The sequence below is a fragment of the Taeniopygia guttata genome, chromosome 20 (genome assembly GCF_048771995.1).
Source record: "Taeniopygia guttata chromosome 20, bTaeGut7.mat, whole genome shotgun sequence".
NCBI classification, from domain to species: domain Eukaryota; kingdom Metazoa; phylum Chordata; class Aves; order Passeriformes; family Estrildidae; genus Taeniopygia; species Taeniopygia guttata.
In genome coordinates, this window is record NC_133045.1 from 1,692,021 (window position 1) to 1,712,357 (window position 20,337).

The 20,337-nt window shown below is 57.3% G+C and overlaps 1 protein-coding gene across 1 annotated transcript; it reads left to right on the forward strand.

Annotated features, from left to right (window-relative positions):
* The first annotated feature begins 347 nt into the window (after window positions 1–347).
* On the forward strand, window positions 348–16,032 carry LOC140680364 (sacsin-like). The gene is given in 10 exon segments (XM_072917048.1): window positions 348–470; window positions 2,404–2,491; window positions 2,672–2,774; window positions 3,031–3,177; window positions 3,562–3,689; window positions 3,692–4,580; window positions 4,583–4,898; window positions 5,153–5,241; window positions 5,730–12,976; window positions 12,979–16,032. Coding segments are annotated over 10 exon segments (11,832 nt in total). The 5' UTR covers window positions 348–447; the 3' UTR covers window positions 15,781–16,032.
* The last annotated feature ends 4,305 nt before the right edge of the window (window positions 16,033–20,337 follow it).

Consider the following 20,337-nt stretch of genomic DNA (forward strand, 5'->3'; position numbering starts at 1 on the left):
GTATTGTCTCATCCTTCTCATGAGACTAAAAATAGAATAAAAGTTTTTAAAACACCTCTCAGTTACCCCATCTCTAAATCTAAACAAATATTATCCAATATCCATGTATTCCCATACCCCATCCAGGTATCCACATTCCCATATCCCCGCTTTATATAGGCAATTCCTGCCCCGGTCCTCGGTCCTCCCCGCCGCCTTTCATGTCTCCTTGCTCCTCGCCGCTATTTTTGGGGAAAAGAAAAAAAAAAAAAAAAAAAAACAGCACATTTCCCCGAATGAGCGTGTGCAACGGGGAATCGAAACTCTTGGTCAGGGAGGCGGGACCAGGAGCAGCAGCGGAGCAGGGCCGGAGCGGAGCTCCGAGCGCCAGCGGCGGCAGCGGCACGGGGCAGCAGCAGCTGCTCCAGCTGCTCCAGGAGTGGGCAGGGGTCCCCCGCACTGCCCACCATGGCCCTCAAGCAGCTGAAGGCGTGAGTGGGTCTGGGGGCACCTCTGGCTGTTTGTGGGGGGAGACAGGGCATGGCTGGAGTGTTCTGGGGGTCACAGGGGCCGTGGGTGGGGCAGGGGGCTCAAGGGGTGCTGGGGACAACTGAAGGGTGACTGAGGGAGGTGGGGACTGCAGCGGTCAGGGCTCACAGGGAGGGTTTTTCACTGGGGGCTGCTGGATGTCTTGGTTTTGACTGGGAGAGAGATAATTTTCTCCCCAGAAGCTGCTCCAGTTCTGTGTTGGGGATTCAAAGTGAGAACAACGTTTGTAACACGCTGAGGCCCCGTTGAGCTGACTCCAAGTCAAGACTTTTCAGTGTCCCGTGCTCTGCCAGCAAGGGGAGCACGGCCAGGAGACCCAACACAAACCGGCCAGAGGGATATTCTGGACCACAGAACCTCCTGCCCAGTCCAGAAACTGGGAGGGGGTTGGCCAGGAGCCACCGATTGCTACTGGGGAACAGGCTAGGCATTGGTCAGTGGGTGATGAGCGACTTCTGAGCACTGCTGGTTTCTCTCAGGTTTTATTCTGTTCTCTCTCCTTCCCATTACTATTTATAGTAGTAGCAGCAGTAATGTCAATATATTTAGTCTTGTTTCAGTTATTTAACTATTCTTTACCATTTCTGGATTCTCTCCCCCATCTCTCCAGAGCAGCATGCAGCTGTGTGGGACTGAGTTACTGGCTGGGGTTCAGCCACGACAGTCCTTCTTGGTTCTCAACTGGGGCACAAAGAGTTGAGATAACAACAAATCTGAGCAGAGTGTGTTAAAACAAAGTTGTTGTGAGCATCTCTTGTATTTATTTAACAGCTGTGGGTCACAGTTTGCTCTCGGAGTTCCTGCCCGTGCACTCACAGGTGCATTTTATAAAAACCCTTCCTGGTGCGTGCAACCCCGTGGGAATGTTCATCCTCCCTTGGCTCTGGGCTTAGGTTATCATTGTGTTGTGGTTGGTAACACGGAGCTGTGCTACGAGAGAACGGCTGGAGCTGAATCGAAGCTGCCGGCTGTGCTCAGCATTGCCGTCCCCGCTGGGCTTCGGGAGCCATCCAGTGGGAACTGTCACTAATTACACCTTAGGCTTTTCTCCGGCGAGGGCCAGGCTATGAGACAAGTCTTCCAGCATAGTCTTCCCCTTCCCTTTCCCCTTCCCTTCACGGTACTCTGTGGTTACCCAAACCCTCAGGACAGTTTAAGCCCTGCCCGCAGCTCACACCATAAAGCCACTTGCTGTTCCCAGTGGGGCAGAATCAAAACGAAAAGGTAAAGCCTCTGAACCGACACAAGAACAGTTTAATGATTGAAACAAAACTAAATAGATTGATGTCACTGCTGCTACTAATAGGAATGAAAAGGAGAGAGAATGGAATAAAACCCAAGAGAAACCAGTAATGCCCAATAGTTGCTCATGCCCCACTAACCAATGCCTCACCCATCCCACAGCAGTGATCAGTGGCTCCTGGCCAACCCCCTCCCAGTACTGTACTGGGCAGGAGGTTCTGTGGTCCGGAATATCCCTCTGGCCACTTTGGGTTGGGTCTCCTGGCCATGCTCTCCCCTTGCTGGCAGAGCATGGGACACTGAAAAGTCTTGACTGGGCTCCAACCCAAACATCTGTGTGCAGCCAACACTGTTCTCATGCTAAATCCTGAATGTAGCCCTGGACACACTTCTGGGAAGAAAATTACCTCTATCCCAGGCAAAAGCAGTGCACTGGAGCATCCCAGGAAGAGATAGGGGTTTGGGGAAGTGTAGTTGTCATCCTTGGAGGTGGTTGTTTCAGTGGGTCCTGGAAGGAGATGGGGTCCTTGACCCTTTCCAAGGAGAGGCACATCCTGTGGGATCCAAGGAGAACATGGGCATCTTGGTTACAGAGCCGCCCCCACACCTTCTCTCCCTCTCTCTGCTTTACAGGGAGACCTTCTGCCAGCGGGCACCCAGCTTCCTTGACTACCTGTCCAGCATCCTGCAGAAGTACCCGGACGGAGGGCAGATCCTCAAGGTCAGATGCACATCACCCATCCGGGATCTCCTGCCCAGCAGGGCAGCGTTACTGCAGGCAGTGGGGCTGGTCCCTGTCCAGCACCAGCCCAGGGCCTTGGTGCCCAGCTGGGAGAGAGGGTTGATGCTCTTCTCAGGGCCTGGAGGGCCCAGGTGACCGGGCACTGATCTCCAATTCCAGGAGCTGGTGCAGAACGCAGATGACGCTGGCGCTAAGGAGGTCGTGTTTGTGTGGGATGAGCGGGAATTCAACATCACCGGAGGGGGCCTGGAGGGCACCCAGGGTGAGAGGCACTGTGGGCACCGGGAGAAACGGGATGAAGCTCTCGGGGGGCACTGGCTGGTGCTGGGAGGGACTGGGGGAAGTGGAACTGGTGAGGGGTTCTGGCATGTGCTGGGAGCACTGAGGGTACTGGGAGGACTCAGTGTTACTGAGGGGAGTTTTGTGGGACTGGAGCTTGTGGGAACACTGAGTGTGAATGACAATTCCCACTCCATGTCCCACTTCCCCCCTTATCCATGGATGGTGCTGACCACCAGGCCCAGCTCTCTTGGCCTACAACGATGCCGTGATGTCGCCCCAGGACTGGACAGGGATTCAGCGCCCAGGGGTGTCACACAAGCGGCAGGATCCTCACAGCGTGGGGCGCTTCGGCTTGGGCTTCACCTCTGTCTACCACCTCACCGGTGAGTGGCACTGGGAGCCCCAGCTGGGACTGAACCGGGGATGTGGGTTTTACTGCAGGCACCAAACTACAGGTGCTGGGGAGAACTGGGGGGCACTGGGGGTGTGCAAAATGGAGGGCCGTGTCCAAAGTGAGGAAACCTGAAGCTGGAAACCTGAAGCACTAGGAGGCTGGAGGGAGGCTGGCTGGCAGTGGAGAGCAGGGCTAGGGGGACAAACTGAGGGAGGACTGCTGAGTTGGGATTAAGCTTTGGATGATGGGAGGCACCGTGGGGATAAACGTGGGGCCATTGGGTGGGCATCTGGGGCATTGATGGCTTGGGATGATCTGGGAAGGCAGTGGTGTCCATGTCATCTCTGTGGCCTTACGGTTCCCTTGTCTCCAGACCTACCAGGTGTGCTGAGCCCCCCATACTTGGGCGTGCTGGACCCTGAATGCCAGGTGCTGCCTGGTGCTGGCAAGCGCTGGGACGTCTCTGAAGCCCAGGACCTTCCTGGCCTTTTTGAGCCCTTCTGGGCTGGGCTGGGCTGGAAGCTGTGGGACAGCACGGTGCTTCAGCCCAGGGCACCCTCTTCCGCTTCCCCCTTCGCCGGCAACCCTCAGAAATTGCTGCAGGGGTCTCCAATGCTGAGCGCATCTGCAGCCTCATGCAGACTTTCCTCACAGAGGCCCCTCCTGCCCTCCTCTTCCTCCGCCATGTCCGCCGCGTGGCCCTGCACCGTGTGGCCCCTGATGGGGTCCAGACACTCATGGGAACACTTGTGGCATCCCCTCAGCCTCTCCCTGTCCCAGTGCCATCGGGGGGTGAGGGGCTGAGTGTGGCGTGGTGCCTGGTGGCCCTGCACAGGGATGGGGTTGGTACTGGCAGCAAGTGGCTGGTGGCTACGGGCAGGGCCACTGAGGGGCCAGTTGTGGCTCTGGGCAGACAGCTGGGGTGCAGCCCTGAGGTGAGCCTGGCACACCCCCTCCACGGGGCCTGCCAAGGGCGGCTCTGCTGCTTCCTGCCGCTGCCAGCCACTGATGAGACGGCCACAGGGCTGCCCGTCCATGCCAGTGCTCCCTTTGCCCTCTCTGATGATCGCCGCCATCTCCGCTGGCCCCAGGAAGGTGAGGAGGGTGAGGAAGATGCCCACTGGAATGCTCTTCTGCTGCTTGAGCTCCTGCCCCGGGTCTACAGCCACCTGGCCGCCATGGCCGTGGCGCTGCCCGCTGCAGATGCCTACAGCTTGTGGCCAGAGCCCGAGCGCACGCCGAGCTCCGGCCGGATCCACAGCCTGGTGAGCCGTGTGTGCCAGGAGCTGGCGGCTGCCCCCGTCCTGCTGCCGGCCGCAGACGGGGCGGCGGGGCGGCTGCGGGCCCTCGAGGCTGTGCTGCTGCCAGAGGCTGCGGGCGATGCTGCCACACGGCAGCGATCCAGGCCTTGCTGCTGGCAGCCGGGGAGCCGGTGGCCGAGGTCCCGCCCCACGTGTGGAGGGGGCTGACTCTGGGGATGCCCAAGGGTCTGCGGGAGGCCACGGCGGGACACGTGCGGGAGGTGCTGCGGCGCCACGGGGCCGCAGAGCTCCCGGCTGCCGGCCGCCTCTGCCTGCTGCGCTACGTGGCCGGGGATGGCTGCCACGCTGAGCTCTGGGGCCTCCCCCTCCTGCCTCGCGCCGACGGAACCTTCGTGGCCTTTGGAACTGCGTCAGCCGTTGTCTACGTGGACACATCCGACTGCCCCAGGTGAGCCCACGGCCCCCGGCAGCTCTGTTCCTTGCAGAGTGGGCAGCAGAGCCAGTTGCCCGCAGTCACAGCTCTTGCTCTTGAATTGGGGACGGGAGGCACGGCCAAACCTGGATATTTGGCCCTGGATATTTGGGCTCCTCACTGCCCTCCTTCTCTCACCTAGTGTCACCAAGTGGGAGCTGAGGCAGGTGCCCAGGAAGCTGCTCCCCATTACCCTTCTGGTCCCCCAGGACATCTGTTTGTTCCCACAGGGAGCTCCTGCCTGGCTTGGCCGGGTCCTTCCTGCCCTCAGACCTGGAGCCAGGCTTGGACAGCCTCCTGCGGGGCATTGCCAAGGAGGGTAAGAGATGGGAGTCTCTGGACCACTTTTACGTCCCCTGCTTGCGCCCCCTAAATCCCAGCATCCCCAGGTAACCTTGTACACCTTGGGTTCCTCTGCAGCCCCAGTATCTCCCTGTACTTCCCTGTCGCTCTGGAGATGCATGTGCTTGCTGTTCTTCCCACATTGCTCTGTCCCCTCTGTGCTCCCTCGGGTCCTGGGTCTCACTGTGTTCCTCATCTGAAGATCTCTGTGCTCCCCAATACTGGTTCCCCTAACACCTTTTTACCTCCCACATCTCTTCCTTATATCCCCACCCATCTGGGGTTTTTGGGTTCTCTGTGCTCCTACTAAGGGTATCCACCATCCCTCCAGAGCCCAGGTCCTCCCACATCCCCTATGGGGGCCACCCATCCCCTGCAGTTCTTTTTCCCACATCCTGTGTCCCCCTCCCTGCCAGGTCCCAGGTCCCACAGGTTTCTAGTCCAGCCTCTGCCTCTCGTACACAGGTCTCTTCCCCAACCTGGTTCTGCTGGATCCAGCCGTGACTGTACAGACCCTGCGCTTGGCTCTGCCCCCCACCTGGACATCCCAGTCTTCAACCCCAGTGACCTGGTGCCCAGCCCAAGGGCTCCCCCAGCCCCCAGCCTCCTGGTTCCCAGCCCTGTGGCAATTTCTGGCCCACCACGTGGAAGACCTGGGCCCTCTGGAGGGGCTCCCTCTCATAGCTCTGTCCTCACTGGATGCCCCCACTGTCCGTCTGGCTCCACTGATACCTGAATCCAGTCTTATCTACCAAGTATGGGAGGACCAGCTCCTGCCACCTGCTGTGGCCTCTGTGCTGGAGATTCTGGGTTGCCCTGTGGTGCCACCAAGCATGTGGCACCGCTCCCTGTCCCGCTATGTCCTGCCTCCATCCCCCCTCAATGCCCTGCGGGCCCTGGGCAGGCAGGGGCCTGCAGCACTGGCCTCCCGCATGGCTTCGCTTCCTGATGCAGATGTGGTCGTCCTCCGTCTCTATCTGGCAGACGTCCCATCCCTGAGCAAGCAGGACATGGGCACTCTGGCTGCTCTGCCCCTCTTTCTGCCACTGCCCTGCTTGGCCACCCCACAACCCACGGGGCTGGTGCCAGCCGCTGCCACCCCGGTGCTGGAGCCAGAGCTGGAGCTGCCCCAAGATGTGGTGCTGCCGGAGGCCGTGTTGCGGTGCCGGGATGAAGTTGACCGGCGGCTACTCGGGAGGCTCCAGAGGCCCCTCATCAGTGCAGCCTGTGTGATGCTGAAGGCCATCAGAGCCGTGGCCCAAGGCGCATATGCGGGGAGAGTGGCTGAGACACAGGCTCTCCTGCTCTGGGTACTGCAGCACGGAGACACTGTTTTTGCACAGAGACCCCCGCTCCAGCAGGCCTGCAGCAAGCTGGCCTTCCTGGAGACCCCTGATGGCCTCGCATACCCACAAGACCTCTACGACCCCTGTGACAGCACCTTGCAGGCCCTGCTGGCACCCGAGCGCTTTCCTCCTGCTGCCTTCCACAATCCATCTGTCCTCCGTGCCTTGAGGGCCATGGGCTTGCGGCACGGTCAGGGGTGCCTGCTGCCCTCAGACATCCTGGCAGCTGCAGCAAAAGTCAGTCAGGGCGGCACGGCAGCTTTGGACAGGGCTGAAGCACTGATCACAGTCTGCAACCAGCCCAAGGCACTGGATGGCTTCAGCGCTGCAGAGCTCAGGCAGCTCCAGGCCCTGCCATGGGTACCTCACTCCAAGTGCAGAGGAGAGCCTGGGCAGCCCTTCCTGCCCCCCAAGGAGCTGTGATCCATGCAGTACCAATCCCTGGTGGGGCTTGCCATGCCCCTGACTGATGCCTTTGTGCCTGAGGCAGAGAAGAAGCTGGGGCTGAGCCAGACCCCACCACTGGAGAGAGTGTGGGAGCAGCTGAGAAAGCTGGCGGGGCGTGGGGACATGGATGAGGTGGGTCCCGCTCTCCAGCCCATCTAGTGGCACATGCAGGAAAACCTGAAGGCCTTTGGGACTGCCCCAGATGGTGCTGTTGTGTGGACTGAGTATGGGCTTGTCCTGCCACGTGATGCTGTACTGGGCTATCCTGAGAAGTTGGAGCTGGGGCTGCTGGTGCCCCGGGTGCCCCCTGACTTCCTGCCCTACAGCTGCCTCTTCAGGGCTTGGGGGGTGGCTGACGGGGTGAGTGAGGAGAGGGCGGTGTCGGCCCTGCGCTCCCTGGGGCAGGACATAGACAGGCGCAGCTCCAGAGCGGGCACTGCCACAGAGTTGCAGGTGGTTGTAGCAGTCCTGGAGTGGCTGAAGGGACGGGGCCACCAGGGCAAGGGCACTGTGCCAGTTCCTGTGAGGATCCCGCAGGGCTCGGGCTTTGCCCTCCGCCCAGCTGCCTCTGCCGTGTACCTGGACATGGAGCTGGAGGAAGAGGAGGATGTTCCAGAGGTGGTGCACGAGGCAGTGCCTTCCAGCACAGCCATGTTCCTGGGCACGGAGTGTCTCAGTACACGGGTGCTGGGCCCGGAGCCATTCACAGCCTGTGGCCCCTCAGAGCCCATCACTCTACGCCTCCGCAACATCCTCCGGGAGTATGGCGAGGAGGGCGATCTCTTCACGGAGATGGTCCAGAACGCAGAGGATGCCAGCGCTACTGTGTGCCGCTTCCTCCTGGACCTGCGGAGCCACAGAACGGCCACCTCTGGGCTGCTAGACCCAGGCATGGCTGCCTGCCATGGCCCAGCCCTCTGGGCCTACAACAATGCCCTGTTCTCAGAGGATGACTTCCAGAACATCACCCGGATTGGGGCTGCCACAAAGGAGGGCCAGGCAGGCCGGATCGGGCGCTTTGGTCTGGGCTTCAGCTCTGTCTACCGTGTCACGGATGTGCCAGCAGTGCTGAGCGGGGAGACACTGCTCATCTTTGATCCCAATGGCACCCATCTGAGCAAGCATATCCCCAGGGCCGGCTCCCCTGGCATCCGCCTGGACTTCTCTAGCCGGCCACGCATCCTCCGTGTCTTTGCTGAGCAGTTCCAGCCCTACAACGGTATCTTTGGTTGCTGCCTGCCTGAGCCAGGACCCTTTCCAGGGAGCCTTTTCCGCTTGCCTTTTTGCACTGAAGAGGAAGCTGTGACATCGCAGATTTGCTCTGAGGCCTTTGGTGCAGAGCGCATCCAGTCCCTTGGCACTGCTTTCCTTGGCTCTAACAGGCTCCTGCTGCTCTTCCTGAAGAACGTGAGGGAGCTGTCTCTGGAGATGCTGCCAGACACGGCCACTTCTACAGAGGATACCATGCCTCTGGCCATGCTGCAGCGAAAGGAGATCCGAGGCTTGGGGTCCCCTGGGGATCCCCCAAGTTGGGCAGCCATTGAGCAGCTCTCAGCCTGTGAGGAGGAATCCAGGACAGTGTGGCACTACCTGGTTTTGGTGTGTCAGGGTGATGGGGAGTTGCTGGAACTGTTTCACCAGAACACACAGGCAGGACTCCATCCTCCACTTCCCATGACTGGTGTGGCCCTTCCTCTTGCCCCTGCCAAAGATGGCAAGTGGGTGCCACGTCTGGATGCTGAGAAGGGGCAAGTTTTCTGCCACCTTCCCATGCCGGTCATCTCAGGGCTGCCAATCCACGTGCACGGGGCCTTCAGCATCCTCTCAAATCGCAAAGGGCTGTGGGACACGGCAGAGCGGGGCAAGTGGAACCGAGTGCTGCTCCACAATGCCGTGCCGGCGGCCTGGCTGCGGGCACTGGACCATCTCCGTGCCATGCACGAGGCAGGTGAGTTGAAGAACTATGAGTATCATCTCTTCTGGCCAGACATTAGCACTGCCCGTTACCCCTTTACAGAGGCTGTGACTGGTTTCTACCAGGCTGTGGCAGCCAGGAGTGGCCCAAGGCTCTTTTCTGATGGCCATTCCTGGTGCTCACTGCAGGACGCCCGCTTCCTGCACCAGACTGTAGAGAGACACCCTAAGCTGGGTACTGTGGCGCAGCGAGTCTTTGCCATCACCGTGCCCCATCCCCTCTTGGCTGTGGCCTTGCCTGGGAAGGTGCAGGAGGGCCTCGGGAAGGCGCTGGATGCTGGAACCTATGACTGGAAGCGCTTTCTCTGTGAGCTTGTGCTTCCCAACTTGGAAAATCTCCCTGACGTTGACCGGAACCTGCTGCTGCTCCATGCGCTGGATATGTCTCATGAGGATGTGGACAAAGTGCTGCAGACAGTGCCCTGCATCCCTGCCACCCCTCATGGCCACCTGCAGTTCATCTATCACCTGGTGCATCCCAGAGGTCGCGCTGCCCCTTTATACAGCCCTGAGGATGGGCGCTTCCCCACTGGGCATGCCTTCCTGGAAAGACTAAGCCAACTGGAGAGGCTGGGCATGGTGAAGAACACCGTAGCCCTGCCAGAGCTGCTGGAGAGGGCAAAGACTGTGCAGCTTCTCTGGACCAAGAATGGTGCCCAGGGCTGCCAGAGGGCTGCCTGCATCCTCGAGTTACTTCAGGATGCAGTGAAGAAGAGAACAAACGACACCCTGCAGGCCACTTTCCAAACTGTGCCCTTCCTCCCTGCTGTACTACGCAATGGCAAGCTTGTGCTGCTGCCAGCTGCCCAGCTCTACCATCACCTCCATGACCCACTAGTGGGACTCACCAAGCCTATCTTGGCTCCTAAAATGCTGGGGAAAAGCTTCAGCCTCTCCGAGGAGGTAGCATCCTTCTTGGGGCTGGACCGGCAGATATCATCAGCTCAGGTCCTTGAGCAGCTGCGGGCACTCAGACATTTCTCCAACACTCTCCCTTTGGAGACCCTGCAGTACAGCACCAACTGCTGCTACAAGCACCTGAACATGATGCTCCAGGAACAGCACTCCAGCTGGGATGAGGTAGCTTCTGCAGTGGACTCCGGGGAGCCCTTCATCTTGATGGGCTCCCACTTTGTGCCGGTCACAGCTGTGGCTGAGAAACTGTCATTTGAGGCTGCCCCATACCTTTATCAGCTCCAAGAGCAGTACAAGCCCTACAGAGAGCTCTGGGAGTGTGTGGGGCTGCGCCACACATTCACCTGGAATGATTATGCCCAAGTGCTCTGCACCCTGGCAAAGACACATGCTGGAAAGCCACTGCCGGCCACGGAGCTGGATCTGGCCCTGCGGCTGGTGTCTTGTGGCTTGATGGAAGATGGCACCCAGCCAGATGCCTGCCACACCCAGCAACTCTTTCTGCCTGATGAGGAGGGCATTTTGCACCCATGGGACAAGCTCTACTTCAATGATGCACCATGGATGCCGTTGGACAGAGATGTCCTGCTGTGCCATAAACAGCTGTCCCGAGATGCAGCCCTGCGCTTTGGGGTGGCCACCATACGCCACCGAGCACTGGAGAGGAGTGAACTCATCACTGATCACCTGAGCCTCTGGGCACAGCCATTTGGTGCCCACGAAGATTTGCCAACACGACTGAAGAACATCTTGAAGGAGTACTCTGAGTCCGCTCCTGATATGGTCAAGGAGGTGCTCCAGAATGCGGATGATGCTGGTGCGGGGCTTGTGCACTTTGTGTGGGACCGCCGGCAGCACCCAGCAAAGGCCACTTTTAGTGAGAAATGGAACATCCTGCAGGGCCCTGCCCTCTGCATCTACAACGACCGCCCCTTCCAGGAGCATGACATTGAAGGCATTCAGCGTCTGGGGGTGGGTGGCAAGCAAGGCCGGCAGGATGTCACAGGCAAATATGGCCTTGGCTTCAACACTGTCTACCACTTTACTGACTGCCCAGCCTTCCTGACTGCAGACAGTACCCTGTGTGTCTCTGATCCCCATCTCTACTACATGCCCACAGCCACAACTGCGAAGCCTGGTAGCATGTTTGCTGTTGACACTGACTTCAAGAAAAATTTTCCAGACATTTATGACACCTTCCTACCATCCTTCTTCAACCTGAAACAGGGCGTCCTTTTCCGGCTGCCGCTCCGCACTGCAGCTGAGGCTGCCAAGTCCAGGGTGTCTGACATGGTTGTGCGAGACCAAGACCTCAAGGACATGGAAGAAACACTGGCTAAGGAAGGTGAGGACTTGGTGCTCTTCCTCCGGCATGTCAACACCATCATCTTCTCTGAGATCCCCCCAGCTGGGAAAGAGTTGGTGCAGAAGCTGCGGGTGAGCACGAAGGTCACGGAGGAAGATGCAAAGTTGAGACAGGATTTTCAAGCAAGATTAAGCAAAGCTGTGGATTGGAACAGCCCCACCTCTTTCTCCTATACCATGAAAGTCAAAAATAGCATGGCTAAGACCACAAGTTTGTGGAGGGTGGTCGCCCAAATTGGGGTGCAAGGTGGGGCTGAGGAGTCTCCGGTGCTTAAATGGCTGCCCTATGGGGCTGTGGCTGCCCGCCTGGAGCCTCTGAACCGAGTCACAGGCAGAGCCTTCTGCACCCTCCCACTGCCCTTGATCACTGGGCTGCCTGTGCACATCAATGCTAACTTCTCTGTGGATGCGGCCAGGTGCAGTCTCCACTGGGACAAAGGCGGCACAGAGGCAACCTGGAATGACTTCTTGCTCCGGCGCTTGGTGGCTCCACTCTACTGTTAATTTCTCACCAGGCAGTGGAAAGCCCTGGAGCCAGAAAAGCTCCAGTACAGGTCCCTGCAACTCTGCCAGCAGCACCTGGACTTGCACTTGCTCCAGTTTTTCCCTGTTACAAAAAGAGTGTTACCTGTCTTCCAGGGCATGGTGAGAGAGGTCTACAAGCACATCAGTCATGCACGCCTGCCCCTGGTGCCTGTGTACCACAGGAAGTCATCTGACACGGTGAGAATAACATGGGCATCTCCAGGTGGATCGGACATGCTAACAGAGCCATACTTCCTCAAGGAGAAGTCTCAGCCAGAAGTCCAGGAAGTGCTGCAGCAACTGAACATGAAACTGGTTCCAGCATTCACCCACCTGCAGCAGATCCGCGAGGAGTTCGTTGAAGCCCAGGTGAATGCTGTGGTCTTAGGGCCAGCCTCTCTCCGGTGCTTCCTCAAGGCCCTGGCTCTGCCTGTGCCCTGCAGGCTGGCTGAGACACCCCTGAGGACCCCAGAGAGCTGCTTCTACCTGCTGCAGTACTTAACAGGATGGAACAGGCACTCCCAAGGTACTCGCAGGGAAGGGGACAAGGCAGACCTGGAAGGCCTGCCCTTGCTGGCCACAGAAGATGGTCTTCTGAATGCTTTCAGCATCCACCACCCTGTCTTCAAGAACTCCTTTGCCCACCTCTTCCCCAAGCACAGCCACCGTTTTGCCCAAAATTGTATTCCTGAATGGATCCCACCTTGCTTTGTGAAGGAGCTTGACCTCCCAGAGGCCACACCACTCATCCAGGAGGCATTGGGTCAGCTGGAGTGGACCAGAGAGGGGGAAAACTGGCTCAAGGAGCTGTAGACCTTCTTTGACAGGATGGTTCCCTCCAGGACCTCAGAGGTGGACATGGAGTCATTCGTGAATCATCTCCAGAATATGGCAGTGCTGCCTACTCAGGGGAGTAAGACAGACTCAAAGCACCTATTGCCACTATCGTCTCTCTCCAAGGTTCTTTTTGAGTGTCACTCTGAAGTGGAAAAGGTGCTGCACAAACTGGGCATCCCTGTGCTCCCGCAGTCCCTGCTGCCCAGGAGATTTGCTTACTGTTGCCTGAAGCCAAGGGCACTGCAGGTTACAGATCCCAGGGCTGTAGTGGCTCATCTGGCAGACACAAGAGCTGATCTGTGCTCTGGGGGCATTTAGGGGAGCAGGACGTGTCAGCCCTGCTAAGGTTTGTCCAGCAGGGAGAGCTGGATTCACGTGCACTGGAGCAGCTCCAGTATCTGCCTCTCTTCCAGAAGTTTGGGGGGGGCTACGTAGCTGTGGCTCCCTACCGCAAGGTGCTGTTACTCTGCAGACAGTTCCCGCCAGTGCCCTCGAGTGCCCAAACCCTGTACGACTTGGACAAAGACATGCTGCTTCTCACACCAAGCCCGCACCACGAATGGCTGGCCAAGCGTTTGAAGTGGGAGTTCACCGATGATCAGGAGCTCTTCCTGACTGTGGTACTTCCCCGGCTGCCCCAGCTCACACAGCAAGACCTCCTGGAAGCTGTATGCTTGTTCTTTGTCCTGCAACCCAAGTGTTCCACTCAGAGCGTGGACGCTATTGTGGCAGCTTTTCAGAAGGTGGCCTTTATACCAGATGCCCACAGAACACTGCGCCTGGCCTCCTACTTCTACCATGACATGCCCTCCTTCCACACCCTGCGGCTCCAAAACCGCTTTGTGCCTAAGTCTTTCTTTAATAAGCTACCTTCGAACTGCAAAGAAATTGTGAATTTTTTCTTTAAGGCAGGTGTCCGCACCAGCCTCTCTGTAGAGGACTTTGTGGCACTGGCTGAGGAGATAGAGCGTGAAGCCACTCAGGCTACATGCCATGCTGCAGAACTGCTGGAGCGACAGCAGGAGATGCTCAAGCAACTTGCAGTCTTGTTGGAAAATCCTGAGTCAGTGTGTTTCCTGAGGAAAATTGCCTCAATCCAATTCCTGCCTCCACTGGATATCCCCCCAAACTTGGTGAACCTCCACCCTCCTTTTGCAGACTGCACTAAGGCCGTGGCTCTGAAAGGCAGCGTCTCCTACTGCAAAAATGTGGCTGAGCTCCTGTGGACATCAGCCACCATCCTGCCAGAATCCCTTGAACTTGAGGAGAGGTCCCTGAAGGCCATGGAAGTCCTTGTAGAGATACCCACTGCCCTGGTGGTGGCCAACCTGGAGCATGTGTGCAGGGCAGCCTGCTCGACACAACTGCAGGTAAGCACACGGGCCAGAGTGCTCCAGAGCATGTACAGCTTCCTGCAGACTCATCTGAAGGAGGTGGACGCAGAGCACCTGGCTGAGCTGCCCATGGTGCTGGCCAAGTCATGGGACATGGCCAGGCCACGGCAGGTGGTGACATCCCTCCCAGACGAGGCTGACTTTTACCCCTACCTCCTCACGCCTCACCCCAACGTGGCTGCCTTTGCAGATCTCCTGCAACACCTTGGCGTCGTCCTGGTCCCCACACTGACTCACTACAGCCGTGTCCTGGCCCAAATCTACCAGGAGAGCCATGGCACTGGAAGCCTTTCCAGTAGCCAGAAGAAGACAGTCCTGGTGGCCACACGGCATTTCTTCCAGCTGCTGCGGGAGGAACCGGAGCCCCCCGATTGCTCTGCTGTGGCTGAGCTGTATCTGCTGAGCACTGCTGACTGCCTGGAGCCATCCCACAGACTGTGCTTCAATGACTGTGTGCCCTCAGAGACCGCTCGGGCCCTAGAGAAGACCTTTGTGTTCATGGCTGCACTGCCAGTGTCTGGCTGTAATGTCAGGTGGCTGCTGCAAAGGCTGCCAGCACACCTGCAGCCACGGGCGCTCTCAGAGGTGTCAGAGAAGCAGCTGGAGGAGGGTAGTCCTCAGCCATGTCGTTACGGCTCTCAGTGCGCTGCGCAGAGGCGTCTCCGGACGCTGCTGGTATCCCCGTGGTTTAGGCTGGGGCTGGAGTCCCTGCTGCATTGGCAGACCCCCAAGGCAATGATGGGAATGGAGGGGGATGGTGGCTTTGCAGTGGAGCAGGTGAAAGTGCAGTGCTGCAAGGACATCTGCACTGTGCTGGTGCACAGCGGGGCAAAGGTGGAGGGCAGCTCCCAGTCACAAGTTATTCATGCGTGCCTGTCTGGTGGTGCTCAGCGGCTCCTCTCCATCCAGCATGTAGACATGGTGCTGAACCGGCAGCAACTGAGGGTCGTGGAGACACTGGCACAGGAGATCAATAACATCCTGGGTGGGCAGCTGGAGGCACGCGCTTTGTCCGTGCTGCGTGAAATGCTGGTCTGCCAGGAGCCACAGGACGTGGCCTTGGTTCTGGAGGAGAACAGTGTGGCACTGGTGCATGCTGCACCAGAGCCAGAGAAAAGGCTGCAGGAGGAGGCTGAAGCTGATCCATGGAAGGATCCCAGCCTGCCAACCTTGAGGCCTCTGCATGATGTCAGGGGGCCAAAGGGGTGGGTCCCATACAAACCTGGCAGTGCTGCCCAGCACCACAGACAGGGAGGCTGTGGCTCCTGGCTGAGCAGCCAGGAGCTCATGGCCCTGACTCCATCCGTCCCCGAGGCCCTGCGTTGGCTGTGTCAGGCCACGAGTGACCTGCAGGCAGCCCGCAATGACATCCGGCACTGCTGCCCCAACTGGGTGCTCTTCAAAGTGCACCAGGCCCTGGAGAAGGCACTGGTGGCGGCTGTGCTTTGCCGTGGTGAAGCTTTTGCGGGCCATAGAGGGCTGCTGGGTATGGCCCAAAGGCTGGAGGCGGAGGAGCCGGAGCTGAGGGGCCTTGTCCTGGACGTGCAGTGGCTGTGTGACTGTGGTACGGACGGCAAGGCCACACAGTACCCGAGTTACCATCCCTTTCCCGTGACCCCCAGTGAGGCCTTCCCCAGCGTGGATGAGGAGGAGGTCCTGAAGCGGGCACAAAAAGTGCTAGTAACACTGAGGGACCATGTGGGCAGAAAGTGACAGGTCCCTACCACGGCGCACGGCACCTGGGCCAAAGGACCATCAGGCGCCCATCAGAGACCCACCATGGACCTGCTGTGGACTCGCCGTGGACTTGCCACAAACCTGCCACAGGCCATTCCAGACTGTCCAGCCCTGGCAGGGGAGTTTTGGTGGCAGAGCAGGGCCCAGACCACTGGACATCACAGAGTTGCCTGTGCCATTGGCGTGTCTTGAGTGTGCAGTAAATAAAGTGCAAAATAAATGCTGCAATGCTGGAAGACCTTTCACTGACAGTGGAGTCAGGGACATGAAGAAGTCATGGGCAATAGGTGTGGAGAAGGTGGAGGGGGTGATGAGGGAGTTTGGAGAACTGTGTTTGGTCAATTTTGGCTAGCCAGGGGCTCACCGAGCCACTCCATTACGTCCCCTCGTTGACTGAAAAGGAGAAGAAAACGTGATAAAAATCCCACGGGTCAGGGAGATCACTCACCAATTACTGCCACAGTGAGAACAGACTCACCTTGGGGAAATGAATTTCTTTTAGAACCAATTCAACAGAGTAGGAAAATGAGAAATAAGAATAATCCTAAAACCACCTCCCCCTACCCTCCCTTCTTCCCAGACTCAGCTTTATTCCACTCGGGCGGTGGAATGCCGATGGAAGTCCGATTCCTGCGGTGTGTGCAGGAATTGCCAGACCTGTCCCCCGGGAGCGCTGCTCCTAAAACGGAGCCTACTCCCACCGGACGTAGCTTGACAGCCAGTGAAGATAAAGTCCAAGGACCTCAGGATTCTTCTGCCGTGGGGTCAGAATGTCTTTCTGGTCCCATGTTGGGCACCAAACTGCCATGTCCTGTCCCCACTTCGTAAGAGCAGATCTCTTGCCAGCCCTGGCTAGCTCTCCACGGGGCGATAGAGCAGCGAGAGGCACTCTCTGCTGAACCCAGCAGGGCTTTAGAGCGTGCCTTCGTGGGTCCAAGGATATTGCTGATCCCACCGGCAAGGAAGGAGGTGACACTCTTCTGGGGATAGGTCCAAGAGTTATTGTGACTCCGAGGAGAGCCCCGGAGCCCAACTGCACTCGAAGGGATCCAGCAGAAGAGGGTGAGCTCTGAGCCTCGAACAGGCCCTGATATAGGGAGGGCGGGGAAACCCGATCAGCCATTTGGGAGAAGACATGGGTGTGGCCCTCCGAGGGAAGGACAACCAGGGTATCCACTTAGAAGGGAGGAGGGGAGGGACCCCAGGCCATTGTCCAGTCACTCAGTGACCCTGGCAGAAGCCTCCAGACCAAGGGGAAGGGTGGACAAGTCACCCAGGAGGGGGCAGGGGCATGGATCAGGGTTTTTGGGATTGATGGGACACACAGGTACTGATGGGAAAACCTGGGATGAACCAAAAGGGCACAGGAGGGTACAGAGGGCTAAACCATTTTGAACATACATATAGTGGAAGCTAAAAACACAACTCCACACTCTTCCCTGTGGGGATGGTAAGACACTGGCACATGTTGCCCAGAGCAGCTGTGGCTGTCCCATCCCTGCAAGTGTCTGAGGCCAGGTTGGAGGGGGCTTGGAGCAACCTGGTCTGGTGGCAGGTGTCCCTGCCCATGGCAGGGGGTGGAATAGGATGAGCTTTGAGGTCTCTCCAGCTCAAACCAGTCTGGGATTCTATGCTGAGGTGAAACATCACCATAGTGATGACAAATGCAGGGCTTACCAAGCTGCCATGGCATCATGTCCAATGAGTGGTCCCTGCCAAGGTCAAAGGGCAGCTCCTCAGGAGACAGGGTCATCTGACTGGGCCAAGGCTGCAGAAGTGGGGTGCCATCGCTCAGCGCTGAAGGCTCAGGTGCCCTGACAGGTGCCTTGACCCTTGACCAGTAGAAGGTGGAGGCTTTTGTGCCTTCAAGGCGGGGCAGCCTGAGCACATGGCTTCTGCCTCTGCTGCCTGTGGCTCTCCCCTGTCTGGGCAAGGGATGCGAGCTGAGCTGAGGCTGGACATGCCACCAGTGCGTGGCGTGTCTGTCAGCCTCAGGGACCATAGAAATGGGGGTGGCTCCAGCCAGGAGGATGCATTGCTGCTACTCACTGTGACAGAAAACATGGAAAACAGCAAGTTTTGGTTGCAAGATACAGCTTAAAGACTAACTAGCAGATGAGAGAAAGGAATGTAAAAGTAGACACACGGGATGTTGAACAGAACTGGAAGCAGAGGAAAAACAGATTATAAGGCACCTAAGTGGGTTTTGTGGCACAGTTATGTGACAAGAAACAACAGTGCCTGCCCTAAGAGAAGTTCAAGGCAAAGGCACTTCCAATTTGGAGGGCTCACAGTGCATATGACCACCAGAGATCTCTTGAGATGATCCTCCAAGACCATAAAAGGACTTCCAGCAAGAGGCAGAGGTGGGTAAAATAGTTCTATGAGAAGTAATGTTTATGTATGAGCTAGGAACTACCTTGTGATATGTATGATCATGGTGGAATAAACCCCCTCAGCATTCTTGCTCACATGATGCAGGGCAGGCTTCTTCTTAACTCCGTAACTGCTTCCACAGGAATGTCTGTACACTCCTCCTGGATAACTTGATTCTTCTTCCACAATTTTTTCTTCCACATTCCTCCTTTCTGAGATGAGGTTGATCCCAAGTTTCCGGTTCACTTGATCTCCTATCACCCAGGGTTGGGATTCTGCTTTTCACTTTGCTAAGTTATTTTAAAATATGCCCTCAACCCTTGACCTTCTCATCCTCAGCAAATTCTTGAGTATTTTCAGGATCAAGAATTCCTCCCTCCTAGCAGAGGTCATAGAAAGATGAGTGAATTATACAAGTTTCAAATTTGGCCTGTCATCATTAATGGAAAACTTGATCTGGGAGGGAAAGGATCTCAGAGAATTGCAGCTTCAGCCCTTGCCTAGGAATTGTTCCTGATCTCCAAAAAACAGGGGGCTTCTATGCTTTGAAGAATAGTCTTTGCATGATCTCTACAGCCCAGCTTTTACCTTCCTCAGAGGGCTCCCTCCCACAGTATGTCACACCAGTCTGGCACAGTTCCTGTGCAGGTGACATCCACTGTCACCAACCACAGGACCACTTTTCCTTTACCCACTGCCAGTGAGAGCGAGCATGGATCATTACATTTTTTCCCACATAAGATATGGAACAGAAATCCCTGTTATAAATCCTGCCAATTCTTTCTGAATTTGTACATACAAGCAAAGACACCTTGCACAGAATCTACCTTCTTGGAACCCTGGTGATCAGTGGCACAAAGTCTAGCGGTGGAGCCTGGAGGACAATGCTGAGCCCAGTCCTTTCTGACACCTTTGTTAGTAAACTGGGTGGTGGGGCCAGGGTGTGCCCTCCCACAAACTGGGAGCAGTGGCTGAGCTGCCAGAGAGAAGTGCTGCCATCCAGAGGGACAGTTCAACAAGGGTGACAGTTCAATGGCAAGTGCTGAGCCGTGTCCTTGGGAAGGAACAGGCACAGGCACTGGTATCTGCTGGGGGCCACCCAGTTGAAAAACTGAAGTTTGGCAGGGTCCTGCTGGACACCAGGATGCCCACGGGCCAGCAATGCGCTCCTGCAGCAATGCAGAACAGCGTCCTGGGCTGCACTGGCAGCTGTGACACAGCTGGTGGAGGGAGGGGATCCTTTCCCTCTGCTCCACACCAGTGAGGCCAGCCCTGGAGTGCTGGGCCCAGAGCTGGGCTGCCCAGTACAGGAGACAGGGACAGACTGGACAGAGTCCAGCTCAGGGCCATGAAGATGATGGAGGGACTGGAGCATCTCTGCCGTGAGCAGAGGCTGAGAGAGCTGGCACTGCCCAGCCTGGAGCAGAGCAGGCTCAGGGCATCTCATCCCTGGGGATAAACACCCGGGGGGAGGCTGCAGAGGGGACAGAGCCAGGGACAGCCCCAGGGGCCTTGGGCACCAGGTGACACACAGGAGGGGCCCTCCGAGCTCAGGAGACACTTCTGCACTGGGAGGGTGGCTGAGCACTGGTGCAGGTGCCCAGGGAGCTGGTGGAGTCTCCATCCCTGGAGAGACTCAAAAGCCACCTGGACGCGTCCTGGGCAGCCGGCTCTGGGTGGCCCTGATGGAGCAGGGGCTGGGCAAGGTGACCTGCAGAGGTGCCTCCAGCCTCCCCAGCCCCAGATTCTGGGACTCTGGGAATAAACAGTTTCCTAAGGACAAATGAAAAAGCTCCATGCATGGCAGGTTTCTCCTGCTCTCACCAAAGTGGTTCATGTCACATGTCTCCTTTCTGCAGATTCCTCCCTGGAGTGAGGATGCCTCTCAAGGTCATGCCTTGAGGCTGAGAGAAATGTTTGCCCGTGGTCATTGGTTTGGGTGAGTAGCATCAATCTTTAAGAATTGGTTTTGCTGGCTTGACTAGAATTGCTGCAATGTTGCTTCAAAATATAATGCACTATACTGGAAGTTATAGTTCCCTGTACTGAGTAGTAAATAACCCAGAGAAAGATCTATTAGTTTAATCATAATCATAATAAACTCTTTATTTTTCTATAAATATATCTTACATCCTATGGAACAGAGTTGTGTAAAGG